General features: G+C 43.5%; 9 protein-coding genes across 13 annotated transcripts; 6 read left to right on the top strand and 3 right to left on the bottom strand.

The window, feature by feature from the left end:
* Positions 1-405: 405 nt before the first annotated feature.
* On the bottom strand, positions 406-1,356 carry RB195_022291 (uncharacterized protein; the record flags this gene model as incomplete). The annotated part of the gene is made up of 1 exon (XM_064209366.1): positions 406-1,356. One exon carries the CDS (start codon positions 1,354-1,356, stop codon positions 406-408), a length of 951 nt encoding a protein of 316 aa, XP_064065247.1.
* A 1,857-nt stretch (positions 1,357-3,213) lies between these two features.
* RB195_022290 (uncharacterized protein) lies at positions 3,214-4,942 on the bottom strand (the record flags this gene model as incomplete). 2 transcript variants are annotated; one of them, XM_064209365.1, is made up of 5 exons in its annotated part: positions 3,214-3,352; positions 3,522-3,625; positions 3,888-3,974; positions 4,048-4,155; positions 4,211-4,213. In XM_064209365.1, the coding sequence occupies 5 exons, from the start codon at positions 4,211-4,213 to the stop codon at positions 3,214-3,216; spliced, it is 441 nt and encodes a 146-aa protein (XP_064065246.1). The 2 variants fall into 2 exon arrangements, with proteins under 2 accessions (XP_064065246.1, XP_064065245.1); XM_064209364.1 differs by lacking the exons at positions 3,214-3,352; positions 4,211-4,213 and adding an exon at positions 4,934-4,942 and having other exon boundaries at positions 3,497-3,625.
* A 640-nt stretch (positions 4,943-5,582) lies between these two features.
* On the bottom strand, positions 5,583-19,047 carry RB195_022285 (uncharacterized protein; the record flags this gene model as incomplete). 3 transcript variants are annotated; one of them, XM_064209357.1, is made up of 6 exons in its annotated part: positions 5,583-5,657; positions 5,711-5,833; positions 5,890-5,996; positions 6,049-6,202; positions 17,212-17,415; positions 18,859-19,002. In XM_064209357.1, 6 exons carry the CDS (start codon positions 19,000-19,002, stop codon positions 5,583-5,585), a joined length of 807 nt encoding a protein of 268 aa, XP_064065239.1. The 3 variants fall into 3 exon arrangements, with proteins under 3 accessions (XP_064065239.1, XP_064065244.1, XP_064065238.1); XM_064209359.1 differs by lacking the exons at positions 5,583-5,657; positions 17,212-17,415; positions 18,859-19,002 and having other exon boundaries at positions 5,675-5,833; positions 6,049-6,081; positions 6,172-6,223; XM_064209358.1 differs by lacking the exons at positions 5,583-5,657; positions 5,711-5,833; positions 5,890-5,996; positions 6,049-6,202 and having other exon boundaries at positions 17,188-17,415; positions 18,859-19,047.
* On the top strand, positions 8,950-10,221 carry RB195_022289 (uncharacterized protein; the record flags this gene model as incomplete). Its single annotated transcript, XM_064209363.1, has 4 exons — positions 8,950-9,125; positions 9,489-9,645; positions 9,759-10,000; positions 10,095-10,221. The coding sequence occupies 4 exons, from the start codon at positions 8,950-8,952 to the stop codon at positions 10,219-10,221; spliced, it is 702 nt and encodes a 233-aa protein (XP_064065243.1).
* RB195_022288 (uncharacterized protein) lies at positions 10,570-12,557 on the top strand (the record flags this gene model as incomplete). Its single annotated transcript, XM_064209362.1, has 4 exons — positions 10,570-10,778; positions 11,417-11,560; positions 11,806-11,895; positions 12,425-12,557. The coding sequence occupies 4 exons, from the start codon at positions 10,570-10,572 to the stop codon at positions 12,555-12,557; spliced, it is 576 nt and encodes a 191-aa protein (XP_064065242.1).
* Positions 14,523-14,795, top strand: RB195_022287 (uncharacterized protein; the record flags this gene model as incomplete). Its single annotated transcript, XM_064209361.1, has 1 exon — positions 14,523-14,795. One exon carries the CDS (start codon positions 14,523-14,525, stop codon positions 14,793-14,795), a length of 273 nt encoding a protein of 90 aa, XP_064065241.1.
* On the top strand, positions 15,401-15,796 carry RB195_022286 (uncharacterized protein; the record flags this gene model as incomplete). Its single annotated transcript, XM_064209360.1, has 1 exon — positions 15,401-15,796. One exon carries the CDS (start codon positions 15,401-15,403, stop codon positions 15,794-15,796), a length of 396 nt encoding a protein of 131 aa, XP_064065240.1.
* Positions 19,048-19,849: 802 nt separating the features above from the next.
* RB195_022283 (uncharacterized protein) lies at positions 19,850-27,526 on the top strand (the record flags this gene model as incomplete). 2 transcript variants are annotated; one of them, XM_064209354.1, is made up of 4 exons in its annotated part: positions 19,850-20,035; positions 20,147-20,392; positions 20,444-20,965; positions 27,341-27,526. In XM_064209354.1, 4 exons carry the CDS (start codon positions 19,850-19,852, stop codon positions 27,524-27,526), a joined length of 1,140 nt encoding a protein of 379 aa, XP_064065235.1. The 2 variants fall into 2 exon arrangements, with proteins under 2 accessions (XP_064065235.1, XP_064065237.1); XM_064209355.1 differs by lacking the exon at positions 27,341-27,526 and having other exon boundaries at positions 20,444-20,983.
* On the top strand, positions 21,440-21,688 carry RB195_022284 (uncharacterized protein; the record flags this gene model as incomplete). Its single annotated transcript, XM_064209356.1, has 1 exon — positions 21,440-21,688. The coding sequence occupies one exon, from the start codon at positions 21,440-21,442 to the stop codon at positions 21,686-21,688; it is 249 nt and encodes an 82-aa protein (XP_064065236.1).
* Positions 27,527-27,606: the final 80 nt, after the last annotated feature.

The raw sequence follows: 27,606 nt of genomic DNA, 5'->3' as shown, positions 1-27,606 counted from the left end.
CTCGATAATTCCTGGGGTCCGTGACGGATAACGTGGAGGAGAATTATGATAGCGTGTCTCCACGAATCAGGTATCCTTTCGTTTATCCATATTGAACGTATGATCTTTGTCATCTCACGAATCCCAGACGGAGGAAGATATTTTAGCATTTCTGCGCTAATCCCGTCGTCTCCGCCAGATTTTCCATTCTTCATTTTTTGAATACAGACCAGGACCTCCGACACGTTCGGTGGCTCCTTGTTAACCGCGTATGTCAGTCTATGAACGTGTTCGCGTTCCGGGGCTGACGGTGCTAGCCGGTTCAGCAAGGTCTTGAAGTGTTCCTTCCAAATTGGAAGGGTTGCTTCACCGACAGCTACCCCATTGGCAGTGTTCAGGACAGGGGAACATCTTTTCATTTTGCCGCTATACTGTTTTAGTAGAGCGTAGGCCTTCCTCGGGTTCGTGTCCTCCCCCCCTTCTCAAACTCCATCGCTCTTGACGTCCACTCGTTATCGTGGTCTTGTTGCAGTTGACGACGCAGCTTCCTTCTAAGATGTTTTTCCTGGTTGAAGTCACCAGCGCGACACATACAGAATTGTATGTGGATTTTGTTTCCGCAGATGCAAAGGCAAACTTCTTCCGCGGCAATAGAACCGGGAGCGTTTCCCTTGCAGCGTCCTGGATCCACTTTGTGAAGGAATCCGCATCGCTAAACTTCTTCCTGGCCCGTACTCCAACATGAATAGACACACGTTGGCGGAATTTTCTTCTGCATTCATCGTCTTTCAGACCCGACATGTCGATTTTCGGTTGAAGAGAAACTCCTCGGTTTCTCTTGTGGAACCCTATCTTGAAGCTGAGAAGAACTGGACGGTGGTCAGAGTCGAACGCGACGTCCCAAACAGCTCCAGATTTTCGGATATCTGACTGAGAAATGTTTCTCGCCAGCACGTAGTCGAGGTGAAGTTTAAGAGTCCTCATCTTCCGCTTGCGCTGCTCTTCAGGCGTTAAAAGGGTTGACCCCTGCCACATGAGCTGATGGCGTCGATGATTCCTCTTAAACGTGGAAGCGATGATGAGGCCCGTCTGTTCGCACAAGTCGACCAGACGGTCACCGTTGTCCGACGTACGCTCCGCTGCATAGTACCATTTTCCTAGCACTTCGGATTGCTGTTCGAGTTCCATGTTCGCATTTGCGTCGATTCCGACAATGACCACCTGCGGGCTTGGTATTTTAGACATCAACGCATTGAGTTCATCATAGGCGTCCTTACTGTTGTCCTCAGCGCTTTCCGTAGGTGCGTGAGCACTTACGATCCAGAGTTTACGTCCTCCGCGATCCCGCAGTCGTAAAAAGACGCAACTAGACGACATTGAGCATTGAGCCAAATTCCTCCACCAGTTTCTTGTAATCGTTCCTCACAGCTATCGCGCAGCCGTCTACTCTGTCGTCATCAGCATCGCCGCAGTATATGGTGTAATTTTCGATGCTGATGACGGGCCGATCTCTCATGCGTGTTTCCTGCAGTGCAGCAAAAGGCACACAGAGATATCGCAGAATTCTGGATAGAGCGGCTTGTTGGAGTTCACTCGATAGTGTTCGGCAGTCCAGCGTGACGAAACGAATGGTTGTTGCCAAAGATTTCATGCTCCCTTCATGCAGTTGACTTTTCAAGTTAAGGGCTTTTTGCAATCTATGGGAAGCTTTCGCCATATAACAGTGCAGGTTATATAGCTCGTACGTTCCGAATGCGTACACTCGAACGCCTGATTGCGTTTAGTTAAAGCAGGTAGCAATCAGACTCGTATACGCGGCCCCGTATACATATATATATACACGTGACAGAATAAGCCCGTTATTATATATAATGATCGTATATATATATTTGCATAACACATACCATAATTACATTGACCATACTTTAATACCATACCATACCATCCATTACACTTTTTATCCTCTTCTCTTCCGTCGACACCTTCCGTAAATAGCAACCGACAGAAAGGGCAAGCCTTCATACTTGGCTCTGCTCCGATCTAGCACTATGACAGCATGATTATTGTCATTATAGCCTCACTGCTCACCTCGCGGACTTTTAATCCGTTCATTCTCCGAGAAAGTTTGCATGTTGTAACGAAGTTTGTAACGAACTGCAAAGAAATACTCATAGTGAATTAACTAAGCTGACTGAAGCTTTTTTTCAATCCCGGAAAAAGTGAGCATATATGAAATGTTGGCTAGAAATCTGCGTAAAACTATTCAAACGCTCATTTTTCTGTATTAAGCAATTAAATGTTCATTCCTTCCAGCTAACTTATAGAGAAGATACTCAGCTACGACATTAAAACAGATGGTTTAGAAAACTACATCTTACTTTATTTCGTTCTCCTCTTTTGGTTTTTTTCTCCTCGACAGATAAATGGATTATAAATGTTGGCGTTGAACCCCTAACACGGAGAATGTTCGTTAGCATATGCATATGCGAAGAATGTTCGTTAGCACATGCAGTACCTAACGAAGCATCTCACAGATAGAGGATCCATGACGTCACCTGACTTCACTTTCTATAGCTATTCTGTGCGGAGTGGACAAAATGAGACGATATAATGCTGCGGAAAGCAGAAAAGAGCATAATAATGAAAAGTAGGATTTAGGCGACACAGTCGCTAGTACTAGCCACTATACAAGACTATTTCGGGATATTACTGCAAACTCTTTCGAAAAACTGTTTTGCAAAAAAAATGTACACAAGAAACAGGATGTAAAATAGAATGCCAACCGCAATTTCCTACGCCCTTAGATTCGTGTCCCATCTGTTAGTTTAGAAGTGGTGGATATTTTTCTAAGACCATCCGGAAGGAGACAAATTAAGGTATGTGTCTACAACAAGAATACCTACTGAAGTGACACATTTACTTTCAAAGATAATTCAAAGGGAAAAATTTGGGGTCAGTTTCTTCGGACAACAATTTATTCGCCTCCCTTTTCGCTGTATTCACTGTTTTATTGTTATCTGAGGGTATGTAGCCCAGTAGTAGGAAGTTCATTCGCACCTGTAGGTGCTTGGTTCGAAACCGAATAAATTGGTGGTACTAGGCTTGCTCGGGAGTATAAAAACTGACTCGATACTTCCGATAGCTCTCGCAATTTACTGTATAAGCCATAGGTCTTAAATCTCAAACGATTCGGAATTGGAATCAAACGCGTTGCCGCATTCCAAGCTGATTGATTTACGCCAGACTCCTTCCTAAGTCTGGACCTTCCAGACGGTCATTGCGACCCTTAGCTGGTCTAGCAGCAGCCGCAACGTTATGGGTGCGTTGCGCTTCACGCGAGTCAGCGGTTGTCGCCCAGTTATCGCGGATACCTCTTGTAATCTGAGTTGCAACACCTTAATGCGGCATACCAAGCTGTGCCTATCCCGTTAAAGGCAGTTTCCCGCGAGGTTGTGAGCATTAGAATGGCTCCACGAGTATATGAGGTTACGGAAAACGGTGGAGGAAAGGTACCTTGTCATATCAGATCTCCTACGAGGCACCGTCTTCGAGGGATACGCGCCGCGTCTGCGAGCGGGCGTACGATCAAAAGGTTGCTGAGACTGCCCATTCCCACCGTATCCATTCGTTTACAAATCCCAACACCCTCAATTTCACAGTATGTTGCATTTCAACACCACATTTTAGAAATTAAGAAAATCGGTATTCTCAAGCATAACAGAGTAACATTTTTTTAAAGTAAAAAGCCAGCTTCAAAAAACGACTATAGACAACTCCGGTAATCTATTTACACAATATAATTGTAAAATGATATATCGTAATAGAGCGGTCTCAGACTGAGAAAATAGGCTTATTCATTAACCTTTACGAGTCAAAAACGAACTAGAAATTTCTATGAACACATCAACCTCATCGTTTCCTCTGCGCGCTCCATATGTGTTGAAGTCCTTCGATGAACAACCTTTCTCTTCAAGAAACCGTGCAGCTGGCGAAATCTAAATGTAATGTGGTTCCACATAATATAAGGGACAGAAGAAGACAAACCCATTGTAGTTCTTCTACTGATACCTTTGAAATAGATCCTGCCGGAGAAATATGATCAGTGGTAACAGAGTCACCAAGATATAGTAGGACATAAGCGTTAACAATTGAGGACTGCTCCGGATGATAAACTGTCTAAAGTAAAGTAAGTACGAAACAGACTTAAAGGGAATAAAAAAAACTACTCAACCATAGAACAATACAAGCTAGTGAATGACAGATTCACAAGAGAAATGCAATCCTGAGTAAGCGAATTCACTTCAGAACAGATTCTGCTTGGTAAGTTGTATGTAACACGTCAACTGAAGAAAGGAGGCTCTAAGTCGTGGCCAAAAACTGAGTTATACCTATGAAGAAAACGAGCTTCAGGGGGAGTTTAGGGAAGATTGAAGAACCTAAGAAATAAAAACATAGCAGGAGATTTATTTGATAGAAATTAACAAATGTTCTCTCTCTTTTCCAGGAAGCATTGCAAACCAAGAAATTAATATCACTACGTTATACTTCAAATATAAAATTCAAATTCATATATCAAATATAACAATATGATATAACAAAAACTATCGAGCTATTTAACTTTTGTTCCTGTCAGTGTCACCACTTCTGCAAAATTTGAAAATCGAAATGTTGGTGCGATTACAGATAGCAATAAGAACAGTAAATGAGCATCTGTTGGTGAAATTTAGCAGAATTTAGTATTATACGTGTCTCATATTTTATGCAAAACAGCACAGTAATTTTCTCTGATCTGGTATTACTCCTGTATCTTCCTATGGAGCTACATGAAACTAATTGGTGATTTGCCACGGAGTAGTAGTGGAGCTGTTTGTTGGAAACAATTCCGAACCATCTTTTTTCATGCATTAGTCATCCGTTTGCACGGTTTCATCCTAGCCGTTGTGTAGACACAAACTTCACACATGCAAAAACATTCACAAATGTATTCATGAATATGCATACTCCAATAGGGGAAGTAAGAACGTGGCACAGCAGAGGAGAATCTAATTCTCGAATCAAAGTGTAATAGCGAACACAATGTCTCTTTTTGTCTGTCCTAACATTCTATTCACCGCCTGAAGATGCGCCACATATCTTCACAACTGCTCTTATTCCAATAAATGAGATCGGAAACTCAGGTAATGGGACTTCGACATTGGTCGTTAAATTTAAAAATTAAATTTAAGAAACATAATATTAAGATAGTACTAGGCTATTTTTCTTCCTGAGAAAACCTCCCCCAAATGCAATAATAACCATTTTTCAATGCCAAAATTGCACTGCAAAATTACAGGCAATCGAATCCACTATCCTTTCATTCAGGATTAAACGGGGAGAGCTGCATTTTGTCGCATGTTCGGTAGGTGCTTGATATTTTTTCTGGAGCAAATAAAAACAGACGCATACTATAGAGAGCTCTGAGCACGTCTTCACCTGGGATGCGTCATGTGGTTATGTATCCAACCGTTCGACCAGAACTGTATATCTAAACTTCCGTTGAACGTTGTACACAGTTGTCGCCTTGATATTTAATGTTGACAATGGCAGACAACATTTATGTAACATTAATACGAAGCACTACTTAATAAAACTAACACTAAAGGCACATGCATCCATGGTTGCGCTGAGCTAGGGAGGGGCTTGAAAGTAATGAGTTTCAGAAGTAAAAGTTAGACACACATAATTTGCGTACCATATTTTCGAAGAAAGGAACTCTTTTGATGTAAGTGCTGTGACAATCCCATGGGTACAGCTTCATCACTGGGCTTTGAAGTTGCTGCCATTGGTCTGATCCTTCTTCAATGTGAGCGTAAACCTAAGAGTAGTGGCATCTATTGTGTAATAAAACTAACAAATCAAAGAAATGCAAACTTGTTTGAAAAACTGCGGCTTAAAAAACTCTTCTTCATACTGCGTTACTTCTTGCTTTGTTGGCCAAATATCTTTGAAGTAAACATTTCTGCCACTCGGCGTTGTCGCTTAACAGTTGAGATGAACTTTTTTCTGCGACGAAAAAACTGAATGCTTTACCTATCACTTCACTGATATCGTTACTGACGTTCCCTATGATTGAATATGCCACAACAAGAGGAGGACTCGCTAGATAATTAGCACGAACAAGAGGGTGAATGCGACCCTTGAAATTTCGGTTACCTGATAGCATTCCAGCTACCACAAGGTTCTCCTGAAGAACGATCCAACTCATGTACACATGTCTGTATAACTAGACACAAACATCACAACACTAAAAAAGTGAATATATGAACAGAACCAATGTTGACACACATCACTTCAACGTCGCCACCTGAATGCACATCTTACCATTCCAGATCATCTCAGAGAACTCAGCAAGAGCACACATTTGTCTTTTCTGCACACATGTGGCGAGAGCCAGGGGCACTGCACAAAGCTCAATTTACAATGTGAAGACGAGAATAGCAACTATGAAAGAATGCTGCGCGCGCAAACAAGAGGAAACGAGCAACAAAAATGAATGAGCGTGTCTTCTCCAACATTTTCAGATGAATAAGCTTTGACAGCTAGGTATAATTATGTTAATGCGTAATGTTGATCACCTTAATTTGCTCAACAGTTCACATGATCTAACGCGAAACCTTTTCCTTATCACTACGACGATGACGTTCATGTCATTTCATGTCAGCACATGATTCTGAGCTAATTGTGAGGAGAAGAAAAAGAAAAACTCATGCTTCGAAATATGTTTCCAAATTTTTGCGGTGTCGGAGGAGTATGTGTAGGTGTAAAATCAAGTTTGAATACTCTCCAAATGTAGTACTAATGCCTTCAGAAAGAGGACTATGAAATCATTAATTGAAAACGTGACCATTTCGCGAATGCTTAAATTTTCTGAAAGCAAAGAACGAAAGAAGCGTCGTTAGAAAAAATACAAATTTATTGTCTCGGAAGATGTCACTACAATTAATTTCTATTGATCAGTGAAGGGGACAAAGAGTGCACCAGAAAGTCTGATGTCTGGCGTTAGCCGAACGTTCAGACTGGCGTATAATAACGGGCTCAGTATAGCCACTGTACATGTATCGTTTCTATGACTCGTTCGCGTACCTATTTGCCAACATGTTTTTCTGAGGTTGCTAATATCCTTTCATCAAGAAGTGAAAACACGCATGCAAACAGCTGATTATCGCGGTCACTTCGTGTGCATGTCGCAAAAAGTAAAAAGGACGTTGTAAACATTTCATAGTCGTATCCACTTTCCGCGTTGCTTTTCACCTCTACGACTCCTTAGTTCTTCAGATAATGGAAACACGAATGCTAACTGCTGCTTATATAGTAGCCAACAATTTAAGTGCTCTGACGTAGAACGTCATCTTCATCACTACGATGATGATATTCACGTCATTTCATGTTAGCACATCATTCTGTGCTAACAGTTGAGAAAGGAGGAAACTCATAATACTTCGAACAATGCTTACAAATTGTGAAGGTTTCAAAGAAACGCAGACGTAAAATCAAGTCTGGCTGGTCTCCACATGTAGAACTGACGCGTTTAGGAATAAAATCTGTCGCCCTGCTATAACACACAATCAGGCGTTTGAGTCTACGCAATGGTAACGTACGAGCTATGTAGCCGGCACTGTTATATGGCGAAAAATTTCCATGCATTGCAAAATGGTGCCGCAGTCCAGCACATCGCCAAAGCCCATAACCTGGAAGGTCAACTACATGAAGGAAGCATGGAATCTTTGGCAACAACCATTCGTTTCAACTCTGACTCTGAATTGCCGAACACTATCAAGTGAACTCCAACAAACCATCCTGTCTAGGCTTCTGCGATATCTCGTTTGCTGCGCTACAGGAAACATGCATCAGAGATGGGCACGCCATCAGTATCGAAAATTAAACTACATACTGCGGTGACGCTGATGAAAGGAAAGTAGGTGGCTGCGTCAAAAGATAATCGTGAGGAACAATTACAACAACTTGGTGGAGAAAATTGGCTCAAGGTCGTCTAGATGCGCCTTCGTACGACCACGGGATCGCAGAGAGCGTGATCGCAGAGGGGGGTGCGTATCGTTAGGTACCCGCAGCCGATTATCTGCAGCCGGATAAGTGCTTGCAGAAGAGGCTGTCGGTAGGCCAGAGCAGGCATACCTTGGGCTACCTGTCATCACTAAGCCACGCCCATCCATCACTACATCAATGAGGTCATGAGCAATGTTTGTATTACAATTACGTGATAGAGTTGCCTTCTACGAAGGTTCAAAGAACAAAAAGGCAACAACGTAGCAACGTAGAAAGTGGAAGAAAACGTAGAAAATGAAAATGCTAGAAATGAAGCAAAAACGTAAAGAATTTGTAAATTTGTATTTCTTTAAAAATTTGTTTTTCTAAAGCAAATGCAAACATAGCTAGCTGAAAATTGAAAACGTTCCAAAATAAAAGTGAAAAGGTGTAGAACCGAGAACCTGGTTTTTGAAAGATGTAGATGCGTGATTGAAAAAACTGTATAGAAGATATGAATGTAGATTTGTACTTATATAGACTATTAAATCCTTGTAAGATACTGCACTAGTTTGTGAAATTTCAAATTTTTTTTTTTGCTTTACGCAAATAAAACGTACAATTATTTCCTGTTTCTGGTATCTCGTGTGCAGTCGTTCGATATACCTTTATATGTGAACGATCGATACCCCATACGAAGTCAATAGTAGAGATAGCGTGCCCCTGCGAGGCATGTTTCGCACCTTATTAGACGATGAGAGTCGCTGATGAAGGATGTGATGGGCGGAGCATGAGGCAAACGCTGCGCAGTGCTCTGCTGACGCTGCGCAGCGCAATTAACGATCGCCGTTACCAGTCGTTTTCCCTAATGATCGGCTGTCGCGGCGGCTGTGGGTACCTAACGACCGCCCCCTCCCCCGCAGAGGGTCATTGTCAGAATAGACACAAATGCGAAGATGGGACTCGAACAGCAATCCGATGCGCTACGAAAAATGGTATTATCCAGCGGAGCGCACGTCGGACAACGGTCACAGCTTGACTGACTTATGTCAACAGACGGACCTCATCATCGCTTCCACGTTTAAAGGCATCACCCAACAAATCTGGGGTGGTACGGGTTTCAGGTGGACTATGCCTATACACGGGGTCGTAGATTATGGAAATGACGGCGATTCCCTCCATTTCTTCCTAAATGCCGTAAAAAACGGCCCGGAAGATACGACTTCGAGCGTTCCGACGCGCTATTTTCTACGTGTTCGATTGGAGCGCGCCAGCCTTGAGCACATGCCGCATCTTCCGGATGTTTTTTTTTACGACAATTAGGACGAAATGGACGGAATCACCCTCCTCTCCATAATCTACGACCCCGTATAGGAACCCTCCACCTGAAATCCGCACCACCCCAGATTCCTGGGGTGATGCCTTTAAGAGGAATCACCTACGCCAGCAGCTCACGTGGCAGGGGTCAACCCTTTTAACGCCTGAAGAGTAGCGCAAGTGGAAGATGAGGAGTCTCAAACATCAGCTCGGCTACGTTCTGACGAGAAACATCCCTCAGTCGAAATTTCACAATATCGAAATACCGAATACGGTTTCACAAGAGAAACCAAGGAGTTCCTCTTCAACCGAAAATCGGAAAGACAGGTCTGAAAGATGAAGAATGCAGAACGAAATTCCGCCAACGTGTGTCTATTCATGTTGTAGTACGGACCAGGAAGAAGCTTCTTTCCTTTCCTTTCTTCACAAAGTGCATCCAGGACGCTGCAAGGGAAACGGTCCCGGTTCTATTGCCGCGGAAGAAGCTCGATTTTGCATCTGCGGAAACAAAATCCACGCACAATTCTGTATGTGTCGTCCGCAGCACTGTCGATTTCAGCCAAAAAAAAGCGCCTGAGAAGGAATTTGCGTCGCCAACTGCAGAAAAAAACCGCGAAAGCGAATGGATATCAAGAGCGAAGGAGGTTGAAAAGACGTGGAAGGACAAGATCCTGCGGAAAGCGTATGCTTTATTAAAACAGCAACGGATCAAAAGAGATCAGTCCTCAACACTGCCAATGGAGTGACTGTCGGTGAACAATCGTTCCAATTTGGAGGGAACACTTCAAGACCTTGCTAAACCGGCAAGCCACATCAGCTCTTGAACTCAATCATGTTGATAGACCGACATATGCGGTTAAGGAGAAACCACCAAAAGAGTCGGAAGTTCTTGTCTGTATCTAAAAGATGAAAAAAAGATAACCTGGTGGAGACCACAGGATTAGCGCAGAAATGCTGAAATATCTCCCATCGTCTAGGATTCGTAGAAGGACAAAGGATAGTCTGGATAGACGAAAGGATACCTGACTCGTGGAGACACACTATCACTATTCCCCTCCACAAGAAGACATCCATCCTGCGTTTCATGTACAAGGTTCTGGAGCGCATCATCCTGGACTGACTCATTAAGCAACTTTTGTTAGCGTGAAGAACGCGCGACGATCTGGCTGAGTGGCTGTGTGAGTTTCGTCCTGCCCGATTTACGAGGTGTTCATCGTTAGGAGAGCCATACAAATATGGCAGCGGTATTCGATGCTAATGCAATCAACCTTTCTGGACTTTGAAGCCGCTTTCGACTCTCTTCGAGGCCGTCTTCTCAACGTACTCCGCGCCGATGGAGTACCAGGAAAGTTCGTTCGCTTGCTTGATTGCATGAAACAACGAACAACTGCTGCAGTTCAAACACCAACCAGATGTACAACACCGTTTGAGGTGGTAACTGGAGTAAGACAAGGGGCAGTGTAGGACCCTTCCTGCTTTTCGTCGCTTGCGAGGAACAGTCGATCAGTATCCTGCATCGAGTACGCCGACGATGTTTTTATATTCGCAGAAAGCAGCACGAAACTTCAACATGTTGTCAACCTTGTATCGAATCTGGCTGCAACTTATGAACTACGCCTACGCTCTGATAAGTGGCAAGCAGATGTGGATCTCTTCAAGATCTTGATCGTGAATCAGGGTGGATGGAGAAACAATTGAACTCGTCAATGAGTTGTTATCTTGGCTGTATGGTGAAAAACAACACCAGCTATAAAAACAAGAAAGATATTCAGCAAAGATGCGCTAAGTCCAATTGTGCATTCAACTCAACGCCAACGAAATCGAGCTAAGAGTCTGTCCGCAATTCGCCCCATCATGATGTACGGATCGGAGATTTGAGCAGCACCATCTACGATGATGGAGAGGCTTGACTGCACGGAAAGAAAGCTGTTTAGACGGCTACTTGGCTACTTTTAGCCTAGAGTATGCCGAATTGAAGATTTCACCCGGAAATTGATGTTGCATACCGGCGGATGACAAGTGGAAGATATCACCATCTCGCACCGCCATCGAAAGTGGCTACAAAAAATCGTCCTGGCTTCTTTGGTCATATATTAAGGAGTACGGCAGATCGCCTTGTTCCACGAGTTCTGAGAAGTTCGTTGGGTTCGAGTTCGAAGAAGCCACTTGGCCGAAAACGGAAGTCCTGGGCTGAGGTGGTGGAAGAGGATCTGTGGACACTTGGCGTGGGTAGGCAGTTCAGGTGAGAAGTAAGGTTTCGCAGGATGAGGATTAGCGAGAGGAATGGATCGATTTCGTGCAAGCTCTTTCTGAAGATTGAGAACGTTAGTCAGAACTTTGTTCAAGGACATCACACGTCGTCGAAGATGCGGGATATCGCCACAGGAAATGACATCAGACACTTGCCGATTAAATTAAATAAGTCATCACGCTTTGTTTGAGGTAATACTTACTTTCACCTTCGACCAAAAATTAGAGTTTTTGCAGGCCTCTTTGGGGAGCTACAGCCGCGCAAGTAGAAACTCCATATGGCAGGGCACCTCTCCAGAAAACCATTAAATGTACACTTTCATTTCGGTAGGTGGTTTTGATCTCCCTTGGTTAATATGGCAAAATCACAAAACAAAAGATAAGAATTCCAATTATTCCCGACTACACACTGAAAATTATGAATAAAAGGCAAAGTCAAACACAGAGAGAAAGAGGAAATCCACTTCAGCCTTCCAAAATTATTCTGCATCCGACATAGAATGAGTGCTAGTAACCAACTATGTCGTTTTCTACGCCTTTGCTACTGAATGGTATTTTTTCGCTGTGTAATGTTGTAGAAACCTTTTTCCTAGTTCAATATTCATTAATTATTGAATAAGATTTCAATACGAGGTTCTGAGAAGGGAAAACCCTTTTCTATTATTATCATTTTTCTATCTATTTCTCCAGTAGGGGCACACAGTGTTTGAATGCTCACCTACGAAAGTGCTCACCTACGAAGGTGCTCACCTGCTGATGCTGATAGAGCTCTAGTGGTAAGGGCTATGCTAGATTTATTGTGATGCATTGCAATAAGCGCAGTACTTTACGAGAACAATTAAAGTATCTATCTCAGGGAGCGGTGTAGTGCAGCAGGTAAGAGGTTCTGCTATGGTTACAATCAATCTGAAGTTCGAATCCGCCCTAGTGCAAAAGAAACCAAACCTTTCGGAGTCGATAAATTGCTACCGGACCTCTGGGGAGATTAAAGCACTGACTTGGCACATTGGCTAACCACGGCAAGTCATTGCAAGGCTGCACGAGCGTTCATAAATCTCAAACAAGTGTGAGCTGGAGTCGAACGGGAGGGCGCGTCCTCATAGTGATTGATAAACGCCGTGTACGTTATCCTTTATTATCTATCTCAGAGTGCAGGAGTGCAATATGCGGGAGGACAACAATGATTCAAATTCACTGAACTGCAGAATAATGCCGAAGCATCGATGTAGCTAAGCATCTTTCTTCGACAAATATCCGTAAACGAAACAAATGAATTAGGCACCAATGGGGAGACAGACATTTCTCACCACCACAGCCGCCATCACGCCATATAATAACGAGCTTAGTCCGTGTGTGTGTATATGTGTGTGTGTTTGTCTGTGTGTCACGAAAATACTCCATAATGATGCAAAACTCATCAGATCAGATGCAGATCTCAAACCAGTGAGGTGCCGAACCATCACGATGCACCTGACAGGCGAGCACTCTACCTTTTCACCCTCCTAAGCTGTGTGGTTATGTATGTTGGCTTTGATAAGGCAAGTTAGTTTCTTTCATATTTTAGTGAGAGTAAGTAAACTTTTATGTTAATGTATTCTTCCAAATTTGCTAGCTGTCATTCTGTATAATAACGGACTTATTCTGTCACTTGTGCGCGTCTTTGTATGTGTGTGTCTCAGTCAAGAAATCCCAAAAAGAGAGGGAGACGGAAACCATGGCGTCGGGTTTTGCGCTAAAGCCTCAACGCGGTAAAAGGGGGTGAGACGTGTCCTACGGCGTCGAATACGTGCCCAGGAGCCAGATAGCTGTGAAATGGGGTGGGACGGTTTCTGTTGCGTCGGATTGGTGCGCGGGAGCCCCAGCGCGGTGGAATGGATTTCTATGGTTTCTTCACATATCTATTTCCCAGCATGTCTCCCTAACGCTGCTAACATCCTTTCTTCAAAAGGAGGAAACACACGCGCGAACGGCTGCTTAATTACAACACATAGTAGCCAACGGTTTGCGCGATCCGACGTAGAACGTTATTTATATCACTACGATAGTGGTTTTCACGTTATCCCATATTAGCACATCATTCTTTGCTAATAGTTGAGAATGGAGGAGACTCATAATTCGAATAATGTTTCCAAATCGTAGAGGTTTGAGAGAAACACAGATGTAAAATTAAGCTGGAATGCTCTCCAAATATAGAACTGAGCGTTCGAGATATATAGAAAAAAGAAAAAGAAAGAATATAGAATATATATAGAAAAAATAAAAAATAAATATAAATTCCAAATATAGAACTCTCCAAATATAGAACTGAGGGAAAACCATGAAATCTTTCATCCATGCTTAAAATTTCGGGTAAAAAAATTGAAGAAAGCGTTGATACAAAAAAGCAATAATAGTTTTCCAAAAATATGTAGTCGCTACTGTTATTTTTGTTATTTCTTATTGATCGGTGAAGGCGAACAAAGCGAACACCAAAATAAGCCTGAAGTCCGGCTTTAGCCGGATGCTCAGGCTGGCAAACAATATACGAATCAACCGAACTGTACCCAAGGTTTTTGTATTCGCTAAATTGTAGCACTGCCCATTCACATCTGGACATTTATAATCCTGACATCGGGACCCACGACCTACAATGGATTGAACAGCGGGAAAGGCCCTCCGAGTTCATCATGACGACTAAGACCATACATGGGAGTCACCCGGTGGAAAGTACCGTAATGAAACAGACCACATCATCGTTAGCAAAAGGTTCTGCCTGACGGATGTCGCTGTTGTGCTAAAGTTCAATACAGGAACTGACCATCACCTCCTCCGGGGAAGATTTTCGTTCACCCGGAGAGAAGAGAAAGCTGGCAAGTTCGGAGAGCGAAATCCCAGAACTATCATTAACTGGGATCTCTTCGCTACGCTAGCCGGCTTTTGGGAAGATTCCGCAATGGACAATATCGACGAGGAATATGACCGACTCGTTGAACACTTTCACGACTGCACGAAAAAGACTGAGTTTTAAAACCACCAAGAGACGCCTGTCTCCTGAAACTCTGAAGCCAGTGGAGCAGTACGAGCCGCATAGAACCAAGAACTCACGTCCGTGCTCGCAAGGCTTTGCAGAGAGGCGACAAAGGAAGACCTTAAAGAGAGAAGAGCAGAAGTACTGGCTGAAGCTGCAGAGGCGGGGAAAAGCATTCGCTATACCCATCGAGACTTCGCCAGTCACAATACAAGGATGACTTCTCTCCGGAACCCGAAGAGAACAACCATTGCATCGAGAAGAGGAATGGAGAAAATTATCTACGACTTCTAATCTGATCTCTTCGACAGCCATGTCCACTTGCCTCCTCACCATCTGAGAGAAAACGGACATGTCATTCCAGAGCTTCTCCCGTCCAAAGTACTACATGCTGTCATATCGGTGAGAAATCGCACTGCACCCGGTCCCGACAGAATAAGACCAGTACACCTGATGTTCTCATCAACACACTGGCAAGGCTGTTTACGCGTCACCTGAATGCAAGGTTGCTAGACAGTGGAAGACCACAAAAATCGTGTTGTTGTTCAAAAGGGAGATCCACATGATATCGGGAAGTATCGCCCAATCTGCTTACTGTCCGTCATCTGCAAGCTCTTTACAAGAGGGATCCCTAATAGGATTGAAAAAGTCTTGGATGAAGGACAGCCATGCGAGCAAGCAGGGTTTCGAAAAGAATTCAGCACGACTGACCACATTCACACTGTTTCGAAACCCATCGAGGCATCACGAAAGTACAAGATGTCGCTCTGACTCACCTTCATCGACTTGAAGAAGGCCTTCGACTTTGTTGAGACGGAAGCGGTCATGGAAGCCTTCAACAACCAAGCCCTCCCTAATCAGTACGTAAAGGTACTTCGAGAGTTGCACAGTAATTTCACGGCCAAAATTTCGCCATTCTACAAGAATATCATCGTTGATGTGAAGAGAGGGTTCCGACAGGGTGATACAATCTCACCCAAAATATTCACACTCACCCTCGAAAAGGCAATGCGAAAGCTGGAATGGGGCGACAGAGTGAAGGTTAATGGTCGGCAGCTACACCATTTGCGCTTTACTGATGACATCGTACTGATGACACCTAGCACCAGTCAAGCGGGAGGTATCCTGGCCGAATTCGACGAAACATGCAACATGCGCATGCATCGTTCTTCAGTTGAATCTGCAAAAGAAGATGTTCATGCAGAACGGATGGGTTTCTGATGCTCTATTCACGCTCAACGGAGCGAACATATCAGAATGCACCAGCCACGTTTATCTGGGTCGGGAAACGAACATGATGAACGAGCTGACCCCGGAGCTGGGCAGGAGGAGATGAGCGGCTTGGGGAGCGTATAAGAGCATCGAGGATGTAGTGAAGAAGACCAGGAACACCCGGCTCCGTGCTCACCTCTTCAACACCTCCGTGCTTTCTGCTGACTTATGCTTCGGAAACCTGGGCATTTTGCAAGCAGGAAGAAAGCGCGGTGAGCGGCACTGAACGCGTAATTGTGAGACTGATGTTAGGAGTATCCCGCTCCATGCAATTGAGGGACGGGATCCGAAGTTCTCTTCCACGTCGGCGATCGAAGATTACAGACGTCCCCGCGTTTGCCAGGGAAAATAAAATACGGTGGGCCGGACATGTGACGCGCTTTAACAACCGTTGAACCAGAGCCGTGAGCGTCTGGGTAACCCGTGAAAACAATACAGGAAATACAGGAAGACCGCCAACCCGATGGTCAGATTTCTTCACGAAGTCCTTCAAAGGAAATTATGATGTTCTTCACGTCCGACGCGAAAGGAGGAACCACTGGGTGACTCTGGCACGCGATCGAAATAAATGGAAGAATTGCTGGCGCCCGCTCGACCTCTTCAAATATCAACGGGAGTCAAGGTAATCAAGATGAGCTGTCTCATCTTCGTCGTAGCCTTCAGTCTGATGCTGTTCAGTAGAAAGTTATGTTTTTTTTGCCTCTGACGACTACTCCACCTTCTCAAATTTGTACTGTTTCGATTCGAAACTAAACGCAAAAACAGTTTAGAGAAACATCTGTAGTGTTCAGTTACAAAAAACATACAGATGAGTCTTACTTAAGGCCGCAGATTTCCTGGGAAGGACAACTAAAAAGTGAACCCTATCTAGATATCAAATAGGAATTTTTCCATAAGATTGTTTGGTGTTAGGATTTCCGATTTTTTGAAAGGATTTCCTGCTTTGCCTGATTCCAATTCAATCATCGCGTCGCAAAGCGTTAGACTGTTACATGGAAGGTGCAACGCTGGCAAGTAATTAGCTTACAAAAGCGTTGTACTTCGCCTTCAGGTCGCACCTTGTTTATGCGGCGGTACAGGTGAGAAAAGCTACGCCGCCTCCTAATGAGATACCAAACTCCATTCACTCAAGTTTATTATTTGAAAGCTGATAAAGGAAGAACGGACCGGTTAGCGATTAACTTTATCAAAGAAGTGGCTTGATGTGAAAAGAAAAGTGCGTCAATAGATTATTACAAACTACAATTATTCACTTAAGTACGGGTAATTTATGTTTTCCACTAGCAGGCTGTTTTTTTTCTGCATTCAATACTGTAATACGCTTTGTAGCAGTGTAGAAATCAATCAAAGTAACGTTTAAAAACCTCCTCAATGATTCTCGACACCTCTGCATCAAGAGGACCAGAGTTACCAATGCAAGTCATACATCCATAGCCAGCAATGTGGAGGCCAAGCCTCTGAAGGTATGGTAGAAGTCCGGATGCTTTTAGGTACTTGGTTACAACCCGAGATCCAGGAGAAAGCGATGTCTTCGTGAAAGGCTGGGCTGACAATCCAAGTTCAACAGCCTGAAAATGATTTTATTGAACACTAGCGGACCTATGCCGTTATGTCCAACCCCAATCACTCCACGCTAAAGTGTCATCATTCTCAATTGAGCGATGTTTGAAAGGGAATGACACAGCCCCCTGCGCCGTTTCTACACCACGGTTGTGCAGCGTTGTTCTGTTCAAATCAAATGAGCTAAATATTTTGGCTCTAACTGTAAGCATATCCATAATTATAGTAGCTAAGAACTTCTGCAGTTGAGGTTTTATTGAGCTCAAAAGATGTGAAACAGAAATCAGTGATCGATAAGACCGATATTTTCCATATACCAAAACCTTGCACTGGACTTTCGGCATATGCTGATCTAGAGTATGGTAATAATTTTACTTTGAATTATCGCTTCCATATCCATAATTATTCCATCCATGGTTTACGACTTCCATATACTAATTTTAAGCACTTCCTGACTAGACATCGTAAGTCCATGGTTTACGACTGGTATCCTGTAATCAACACTAGTTTTTTTTTCTTTACTTTTGAAAATTTTCTCTAATTTTTAGAGATCAGATTGATTCCCCATTGGATTTTTCTTAATTATATTAAAAACTGCCTTGTTGGTCAGTTGTTTATAGCTTATAAGTGTTAAAGCAAAGATGAGAGCAAAAAAATGGATGACGCAAAATACAGATATTGTAGGATTGTGCTTTTTACATGGCTGCACCACCTATGTTCACCACAATCACATAAATGCACCAATAACGACTTTCCCCGCTCATAATAATACCACACCAATATACTGACATTTTGAAGTGATGGGCAAGGTTCCCTTTTTTAGAATGACATGGTCCTCACTTGACAGTGGCTTGAAAGTGATGACCATATCATTCTAAAAAAGGGAACCTTGCCCATCACTTCAAAATTTTGTTGAGTGTTCTAAAATTTTTGCGTGTCACAGAAATAGAAAAGAGTCTCCTGATCCCGGAGGAAAGCCTGGTACGGTAGCGCCAAGAAGGACGGGGTTGCAGGAGTCATAAACACTACAGAAACGGAAAAGGACTAGGATGACGATCTGTACTTATTAGGGTGTTCGGAAAGGATCTGCCGAAATACGGCAAAATATCAAAACAACACAACTTTTTAACAACATTTTATTATTCGACGAAATAATCTCCATCAACATCGACAACCTTCTGCCAACGTCTCACAAGGTTACGGATTCCTTTGGCTTAGAACTCCGGCGACGTTGAGGCGAAGAAAACCCGAAGGTCATTTTCGAGGTGGTCACGATCATCGTAGCGCTTCTCTTCCAGGTGATGCTGAAGCGATCAGAAGAGGTGGTAATCTGTCGGGGCCAGGTCTGGGCTTTACAGTGGGCGCGGTAGAACTTCCCATCCGAGCTCTAGAATTTTCTGGGAAGTCTTCTTCGCGAAGTGAGGGCGCGCGTTATCGTGCAGCAGGCCAACTTTGTCGAGCTTCGGGTGCTCCTTGTGGATCTTGTCGGCCAGTCTTTGCAGTTGAGCGCAGTAGACCTCGGCAGTAACTGTCGTGTTGTCCGGCAGCAGTTCGAAACGGTAGATTCCATAAACTCCCCACCAGACGCTCAGCATGACCCTCTTCTCATAGATTCCACCTTTCATGAAAGGATCCGGCATTTCATTGCCAGCCCACCACGCACTTTTGTGTGTGTGGTTGACGTAGAGGACTCGTTTTCATCTTCAGTGACAATGGTGCCCAGCCAGTCGAATCTGCGGCTTCTGGAGAGCAGCTGAGTGCAGATGTTCACGCGTCTTTGGCGGTTGCCGTCGCCCAATGCATGTGGGAGCCACTGACCAAGCTTTTTCACCATTCCGAGGGATCACAGTCCATTGTTCACGGTGGACAGCGAACGGTCAAGACTGGCAGCAAAATACCGCACACCTTCATATGGATGCTGCTCTGCCAGATTCTTCAGTTCGTCGAACGATATTGCAGTCGGTCGACCAAAACGAGGCTCATCTTCGAGTTTCTTGTTTCCGGCTTTGAAGCGCAGGAACCAAACGCGCACAGGCCGCTCAGAAGCGGCTTCAGTGCCGAATACTTGACTTAAGTTTCGATGGGCTTCAGCAGCGGGATGGCCAAATTCGAACTTGTAAAGGAGTACGTGTCGAATATGGGTGGAATGTTAGGCCATTATAGGATGAAATAGGCAAGGAAGAGGGAGCCAGATATGTTGCTTGTATACAAGTGGTAGTGTCCTTATATAATATATTTAAAACGGGAACTTCCAGAACATCTCAAAAAATCTGCGCTACTGCGAAATTTTCGGCGGATACTTTCCGAACACCCTAATACAAAGGAGGGTTTGTTACAAAGGAAGAACTCAAAGAGAGAAGAGCAGAATTGTTTGCTGAAGCTGCAGAGGGGGGAAAAAGCATCCGCTATGCCCGTCGAGATTTCGCTAGTCGCAAGACGAGGATGACTCCTCTCCGGGACCCGAAGGGAACACTCACTGCATCGAGAAAGGGAATGGAGAAAATCATCTACGACTTCTACTCTGATCTCTTCGACAGTCATGTCCACTTGCATCCTCACCGTCTGAGGGAAGACGGACATGTCATTCCAGAGGTTCTCCCGTCCAAAGGACGACATGCTATCATATCGGTAAGAAATCGTACGGCATACTGTCTCGACAGAATAAGACCAAAATATCTGAAGAATCTTCCGCCAGTTTTCATCAACACCCTGTCGAGACTCTTTACACGTTATCTGTAGGAATGCAAGGTTGCTAAACAGTGGAAGACCAGCAAAACCGTGTTGTTGTACAAAAAGGGAGATCCACATGATATCGGAAACTATCGCGCAATCTGCTTACCGTCCGTCATCTACAAGCTCTTTACAAGAGTGATCCCTAATAGGATTGAAAAAGTCTTGGATGAAGGACAGCCATGCGAGCAAGCAGGGTTTCCAAAAGAATTCAGCACGATTGACCACATTCACACTGTTTCGAAACCCATCGAGGTATCACGAAAGTACAAGATGTCGCTCTGACTCACCTTCATCGACTTGAAGAAGGCCTTCGACTTTGTTGAGACGGAAGCGGTCATGGAAGCCTTCAACAACCAAGCCCTCCCTAATCAGTACGTAAAGGTACTTCGAGAGTTGCACAGTAATTTCACGGCCAAAATTTCGCCATTCTACAAGAATATCATCGTTGATGTGAAGAGAGGGTTCCGACAGGGTGATACAATCTCACCCAAAATATTCACAGTCACCCTCGAAAAGGCAATGCGAAAGCTGGAATGGCGCGACATCGGAGTGAAGGTTAATGGTCGGCAGCTACACCATCTGCGCTTTGCTGATGACATCGTACTGATAGCACCTAGCATCAGTCAAGCGGGAGGTATCCTGGCCGAATTCGACCAAACGTGTGCATGCATCGTTCTTCAGCTGAATCTGCAAAAGATGATGATCATGCCCAACGGATGGGTCTCAGATGCTCCATTCACGCTCAACGGAGCGAATATATCAGAATGCACCAGCTACGTTTATCTGGGTCGCGAAACGAACATGATGAACGAGCTGACCCCGGAGGTGGGCAGGAGGAGATGAGCGGCTTGAGGAGCGTATAAGAGCATCGAGGATGTAGTGAAGAAGACCAGGAACACCCGGCTCCGTGCTCACCTCTTCAACGCCATCGCACTTCCTGCTTTGACCTATGCTTCGGAAACCTGGGCATTTCGCAAGCAGAAAGAAAACGCGGTGAGCGTAATTGAATGCGCAATTGAGAGGGTGATGCTAGGAGTATTCCGCTTCGCGCAAGTGAAGGATGGGATTCGAAGTTCTCCTTCACGTCAGCGATCGAAGATTAGACGCCACCATGTTTGCCAAGGAAAGTAAAATAAGGTGGGCCGGACACGTGATGCGCTTTAACGACAACCGTTGGACCAGAGCCGTGGACGACTGTGTTCCCCGCGGTATTAAGCGCACTACAGGAAGACCGCCGACCCGATGATCAGATTTCTTCACGAAGTCCTTCAAAGAAAATTATGATGCTCCTCACGTCCCATGCGAAAGCAGGAACCACTGGCTGACTCTGGCACGCAATCGGGACAAATGGAAGAATTACTGGCGCTCGTTCTATCAGTTCGAAGATCAACGGGAGTCAAGGTGATCAAGGAGCAATTTGGCTCAACGTCGCCTGGATGCGCCTTTGTACGACTGCGTGCTCTCAGAGGACGTAAACTCTGGATCATAAGTGCCGTGCACCTACGAAAACCGCTGAGGACGCCTTCTATGATGAACCCAATGCGTTGATGTCCAAAATACACAGCCAGCAGGTGGTCATTGTCGGAATCGAGACAACGTGACCAAGGTGAAGATGATGGTCATAACACTATGTTGATAAGGATAAAGATTTTACATCATGTCATTTTATGTTGATAAGGATAAGGACTTTACATCATTTAGATCATGTCGACTATGGCCGCTTACCGCTGACTACTATTCAAGCGGCTGTGTTCGTGAGTGTGCATCACTTCTGTGAATAGGTCATAAAAGTTAAAAGGATAAAGTTTTTGGCGTTAATCAATCCGCTTGAGATGCGCCCCCACGTTCACTTCAATTCAGAATCGCTTGAGATTCACGAACGTGTAACTGGCCCATACAATGACTTGCGGACAACACTGACAACACTGCAAATCAGTGTTTTTATCCTCCCAGACAAGTCTGGTACCAATTAATTTATGGACCCCGGAGGGATGGAAGGTTTGGTGAGCACTAGGGCGGATTCGAACCTCCGATCGATCGTGCAGGAAGCGGAATCTCTAGCCGCTGCACTACACCCGCCCCATGAATAGGTCGTAGTATGAAACTGGCGTCGGATTGGTGAGCCGACTCCGGATAGCTGTAAAATGAGGTGGGGTGGGTCCCACGACGTCGAATTGGAGCGCCTACGACAGGAAGCCATAAAGTGAGGCGCGACGGGTCCACCGGCGTCGAGTTGGTGCGCCGACCCCAGATAACTATAAAATGGGTCTATGACTCCTCCGTGCTTCCTTCCACGTTTGCCTCAACTTGATATTATACCTTCCTCAGAAAGTGGAAACACGAATGCTAACTGCTGTTTATATAGTAGCCAACTGTTTACATGATCTGATGTGGGAAGCTATCTTTATCAGTACGATGATGTCGTTCACGTCATTTCATGTTAAAACATCATTCTGTGATAACTGTTGGGGGAAATGAGGAGGAACGCTCATACTTCGAGTAATGCTTTCAAATCGTACCTATATTACATCGAAGGAGTGCTTGAAGCTGATGGTTGAACCGATGCGTTCAGAAAGAGGACCATAAAATCTTTTGCCTCTATTTATAGTAAAAAAGAAAGGAGAAAACATTGTTAAAAAACAGATTTCTGATTTTACAGAAAATGTCACTAATATTAACTTTTGATTAATTCTGATTAATTGATGAGTGAAGGCGAGCGGAGAGAACACCAGAAAAAAAAAGTCTGAAATCTGGCTTTAGCCGGACGTTCAAACTGGTGTATACATATGCAGATTACTGGAAGTGTTTGGCAGAGCTACCTACTTCTTCTTTTTCAAATATTATTAATGTAGAGAGACATGGTAACTGCTAGCTACTATTTTAGCAGTTGTGTGGATGTGTGTATCGTATAGATGTGTAGACATTTGGATGCATATATTAAGTTGCATCATTGCGGATACATCTGCCGTAGCTCTTAGTTTGTTTTCCTTTAATTGACGTTTCATATACTTCTCGTAATGGATGGAAAAATAAAGTATGAGCGCTTTTTTCAGACTCAAAAATGCAGATGAAAATATTCTGCGTTAGCAAATCATTAAAAATCATTTGATACAGAATTTGAAGCTCAAGTCGACACAATTTCGTCTTATTCATTCTTGTTTCTCCGATGAGCTGGAGTATCACGTAGATAAAACGGTGCGTTTTCAGCTCCGTTGTTGCAGTTGCATTTCATCGGGACGATATCTTTGAACTGAGATTGCTGCTATACACCAAAAAGGGAACTTTGGCTTCAAAGAAATATCACACACAGCTACCACTTGCTGTGGGTTCGCGACGAATTCTTTTTTCCACTTTTTTGAAAACAAAAACACCTACAACAGACTTGTCCGTAACATGGTCTTCATTGTTATTGTTCCCTGTTCAATGAGACATGTGTTTTTTCCACATTTTTTGATGTTTATGACACTAATATGACTGGAAAGACTCGCAATCCACTTTACTATCTTATCCCCAGGAAGGCAGACAACCATCTAAGATTCTCCTCCAGCCATACAGATGCAGACAACTACGAGATTTTAAAGAAAAACAAAGTGAGTGTAATCGAAGTTAATGAATCAAGTAGAGGATGATGAGCATGAAGGTTGTAGAATAACCACTTATTTCAAAACCCCACCCTTTTGTGAATACTCCTTCTAGACATGAACAACTTACTTGCTTTTGAGATAAAAGATATGTGATGTAAGGTGACTTCGAATTAGTGTCCATGTCAGAAGCAGAAGAAATCCCCCCATGAAATTTCGGGAAAAGATGCGCCTGACCGCTTTAAAATCCGTTTATGAAATTTCTCGCTGAAAAGTGGGAACATTTCCAATTTCGGAAAATGGAATTGGGTCTAATATAATCATGAGGAATTGCTGCGTCATCCTGCTTCAAGTGAAAACCACTGTTCATTACTATGGTTCAAAAACAAAAAACAAAAAATTTAAGGGAGAAAAGTACAAATCTACAAATCACGCTGGATGTTTAGAAGGAGATTCTAGTCAGAAAATTTCCACAGATTGTCTGAATTTGGGTGCGGGACAAGAGGTACCCGTGAAAACCGGCTGACCGCTTCTGTCCTCCCTTCAGCACCGCGCGCCTCCGCGTAATTACGGCTGCCGCTCCACCAGCTAGACATTCTCCACTGAGATCATCTACACCCCGCCTCCCTACTGCTCTCTAATCAACGCCGCGCGCGACGTTCCCGCAGCGACGAAGCGGTGGATAATGCGAATTTTGAAGGGGGGAGTGAAGAACGAATTGCCGAGGCGAATTCTGATGTACGGATATAGCAAACTAAGCGCATATTATTGGGAATAAAGGAGGAGAATAAGTAAAAATTATTTCAAAAAGATGCTCCAGGGAAAAGAATAACACGCATATATTTTCAAACATCATAATTTAACACATTTCATGCCCTAAGTTTTCTATATAAACTAGCAGTGCATAAGTATGTGTTTGTCACGATGCCATTCAACGAATTCGTGTTCAACTTTCAACTGCGGCAGTTATAATAACAGCAACTTTATGCGCTTATTACTTTGTATACATTCTTTAAACTCCTTTCTACATTTTACTTTTTCAAAATTTTACATAGATATAATCTTTATGTAGAACAAGTATTGAAATATGCCAATATTTGACATATTTCAATACTTGCTTGTACGTCTTATACAGTTTTATATAATGGAACTTTGTATGGCTCTTCAAACTCCTTTCGTTTTATAGCTCCATTTCTATCTATTCTCTGCATAAAATCAATATGACAGGTTAGCTGTATTAGTGGCAAACAGAGACCTTTGTATCTTCGAGGTATACCTTTAGGTACAGTGTATGTCTGCGAGGCATTATTCGCGCCCCGTTAATCGTCGGATACCAGTTTTACCCAGCTAGATGAACAAAAAGAAATCATTAGAGAAAAAAAAGTAAAAAAAAATAGCGTAACACCGATCAGTGAGACATTTTTTGAAACTTATCTCGCATTCCCAGAAATGGATGAGTGTTTTCCACCTAACAAGTCGAGACAGGATAATTTCATTTCCACTCGCTTTTCTAAATGGCATATCACTTTTACAAACCTATTTCATTCTTCCTTTCTTTTATATTAAGTTACAAGCACACTTTATGTAGACCTTCAAACAACATCTAATACCAGGTACTTTCCTTTCCGTTCGACTTTAAAAGCGCATCATAAGAGCTGTAAGCGCGGCGGAAAAAAATCGTCGTAAGAGTGGCAGACGCGGCGAAATGGGTGGGGAGGGTGGCGTGGGCGGGGCGTCTTGAGGACGTAGCACAAGAAGAGCAACCAGGCTACTGTAGCGATCATGACGGTATCAGGAGACGCGCGGTGCAATTAACGACGCTCATTAGCCTCCTGGATACGCGGCAGCACATCATACGGGTACCCCTTGACCGTTCCCCTCTGAATTTCTGTAACATCTTCCTAGCGGTGAGGTATATCGTTCGATATTTCGAAGGTTTCCTAACTACTAATAAAAACCAGATCCTTTTAGTGCGCCTGCAATCTCACGTGTTTGGTTGCAAGCAGCGAAATGGTCAGAAACACTTATTATGGCTGCGACGACAATGAACAGGAATCTCTTTTCACTCTGCTTGGCAAGCCAATGTGACACTGTGGGAACCACCACAATCCGTCCCATTGCTATTTTACACTGATGTCCAGTTTGACACTGTGAGACTTATCCAGTAGCTTTTTGACATCGGCGTACCAATTCGACGCGTCAACAGTAGGGTCGCTAATTCTTTAACAGAAGACGAAAAAGACCGGAATCAGCGCCTTTTTCGTCTTTTTTCCATAACTCGCCCCAATTTGGTGTTTATTATTAGGATCTATATATCAACAGATTTGTGAGAGCGAGCCCTGCAGATTGAATGTAATTAGAACTTTCAAGACCTTTCAAGGAAACACTTTTTGAAAAACTTACCCACGGGTACACATTAACAAGGCTGAGTCCGAGATAAGTGCCCCCCAAAGATATATGATTTTTGACGTGAATATATTTTTCGAAAAATAAAATTATGGCTACATACCGCTAACAATGGGCGGATGTGGTGTAGCGGTTAGAAGTTCCGCTTCCTGTACGATCGATCGGAGGTTCGAATCCGCCCTAGTGCTCACCAAGCCTTTCATCCCTCCCGGGTCGATAAATTGGTACCAGACTTGTCTGGGAGGATAAAAACACTGACTTGACACATCGGCTAGCCACCACAAGTAATTGTATAGGCCAGTTACACGTAGGTAAACCTCAAGCGATTCTGAATTGAAGTGAACGTGGGGGCGCATCCCAAGCTGATTGATTAACGCCAGAAACTTTATCCTTTATCCTTTTATATCGCTAACAAATTAGGTTTGTCATCTGTCGGCACAATACAATAGAAAACAGTCTTTGTCCTACGATCTGTTCCGATTTTCTCTATATTATATCTCAGCTGCGGTCAGTTTTGAACTAGTAAAGATGAAAACTTTCCATGTGATTTTACAAATAACTCATTTTACACCGATTTCTTGGAAGTTTCTTCAAATATCAAGTGCGTAGGTTTTGCAGGAGGAAGAGATTTATTGAGTGGTGTCGATTTCAAAGTCCAAGTCACCGCATTGATTACTATATTTGAAAAGAATAGAACAACAACAAAGAAGAACGCTCTTTTTACAAAACGAAATTGGAGTTGAAACATGTCACTTTAGTCAAATTTAGAAAATCTTCAGAGTCATGGAATTATAGCTCTGAGAAATATCAAATTGTTCGCAAAAGTGTGTATATTACGAATATGTGACTATCATTTCACTTTTTGAAAAATATACTCGTGTCAAAAATCAAATATCCTTGGGGCACAATTATCTCGGACTCAGCCTTATTAATATGTACCCGCAGGTGATTTTTTCGGAAACTGTTTCCTTGATAGGTCTTGAAAGTTCTAATTACATTCAATCAGTAGAACTCGCGCTCACGAATCCATTGATATTTAGATTTTGTAATAAGGATCAAATTGAGGTCAGTTATGAAAAAAAAAGACGCGGATCTGCGTCTTTTTCGCCTTCTGTTGAAGAATTAGCGATCCTACTATACGTCGCACTGTATTCTGGCGTCAACGGTCGTAATCGTTTCATATTATGTTTATTACAATCGTAATTCATTCTAGCACCGTCAGGACGCCCTGACCGATCTCGAGTACGCTCACGACGTTGTTATTTTCGCGGAATGCAGTACGAAAGTTCAACATGTTGTCAACCTTGTATCGAAGCTGGCTGTAGCCTATAGACTACGTCTACGCCCTAATAAATGTAAGCAGATGTGGATCTCTTCGAACGGGAATCAGGGTGGATAGATAACCGATAGAACTCGTCGATGAGTTCTGTTAGCTGGGCTGTACGCTGAATAACAACGGCAGCTACGGGATAGATGTTG

This window comes from Necator americanus, chromosome X (genome assembly GCF_031761385.1).
Source record: "Necator americanus strain Aroian chromosome X, whole genome shotgun sequence".
Classification (NCBI taxonomy): Eukaryota; Metazoa; Nematoda; class Chromadorea; order Rhabditida; family Ancylostomatidae; genus Necator; species Necator americanus.
This window is presented reverse-complemented; position numbering and strand designations above follow the sequence as displayed.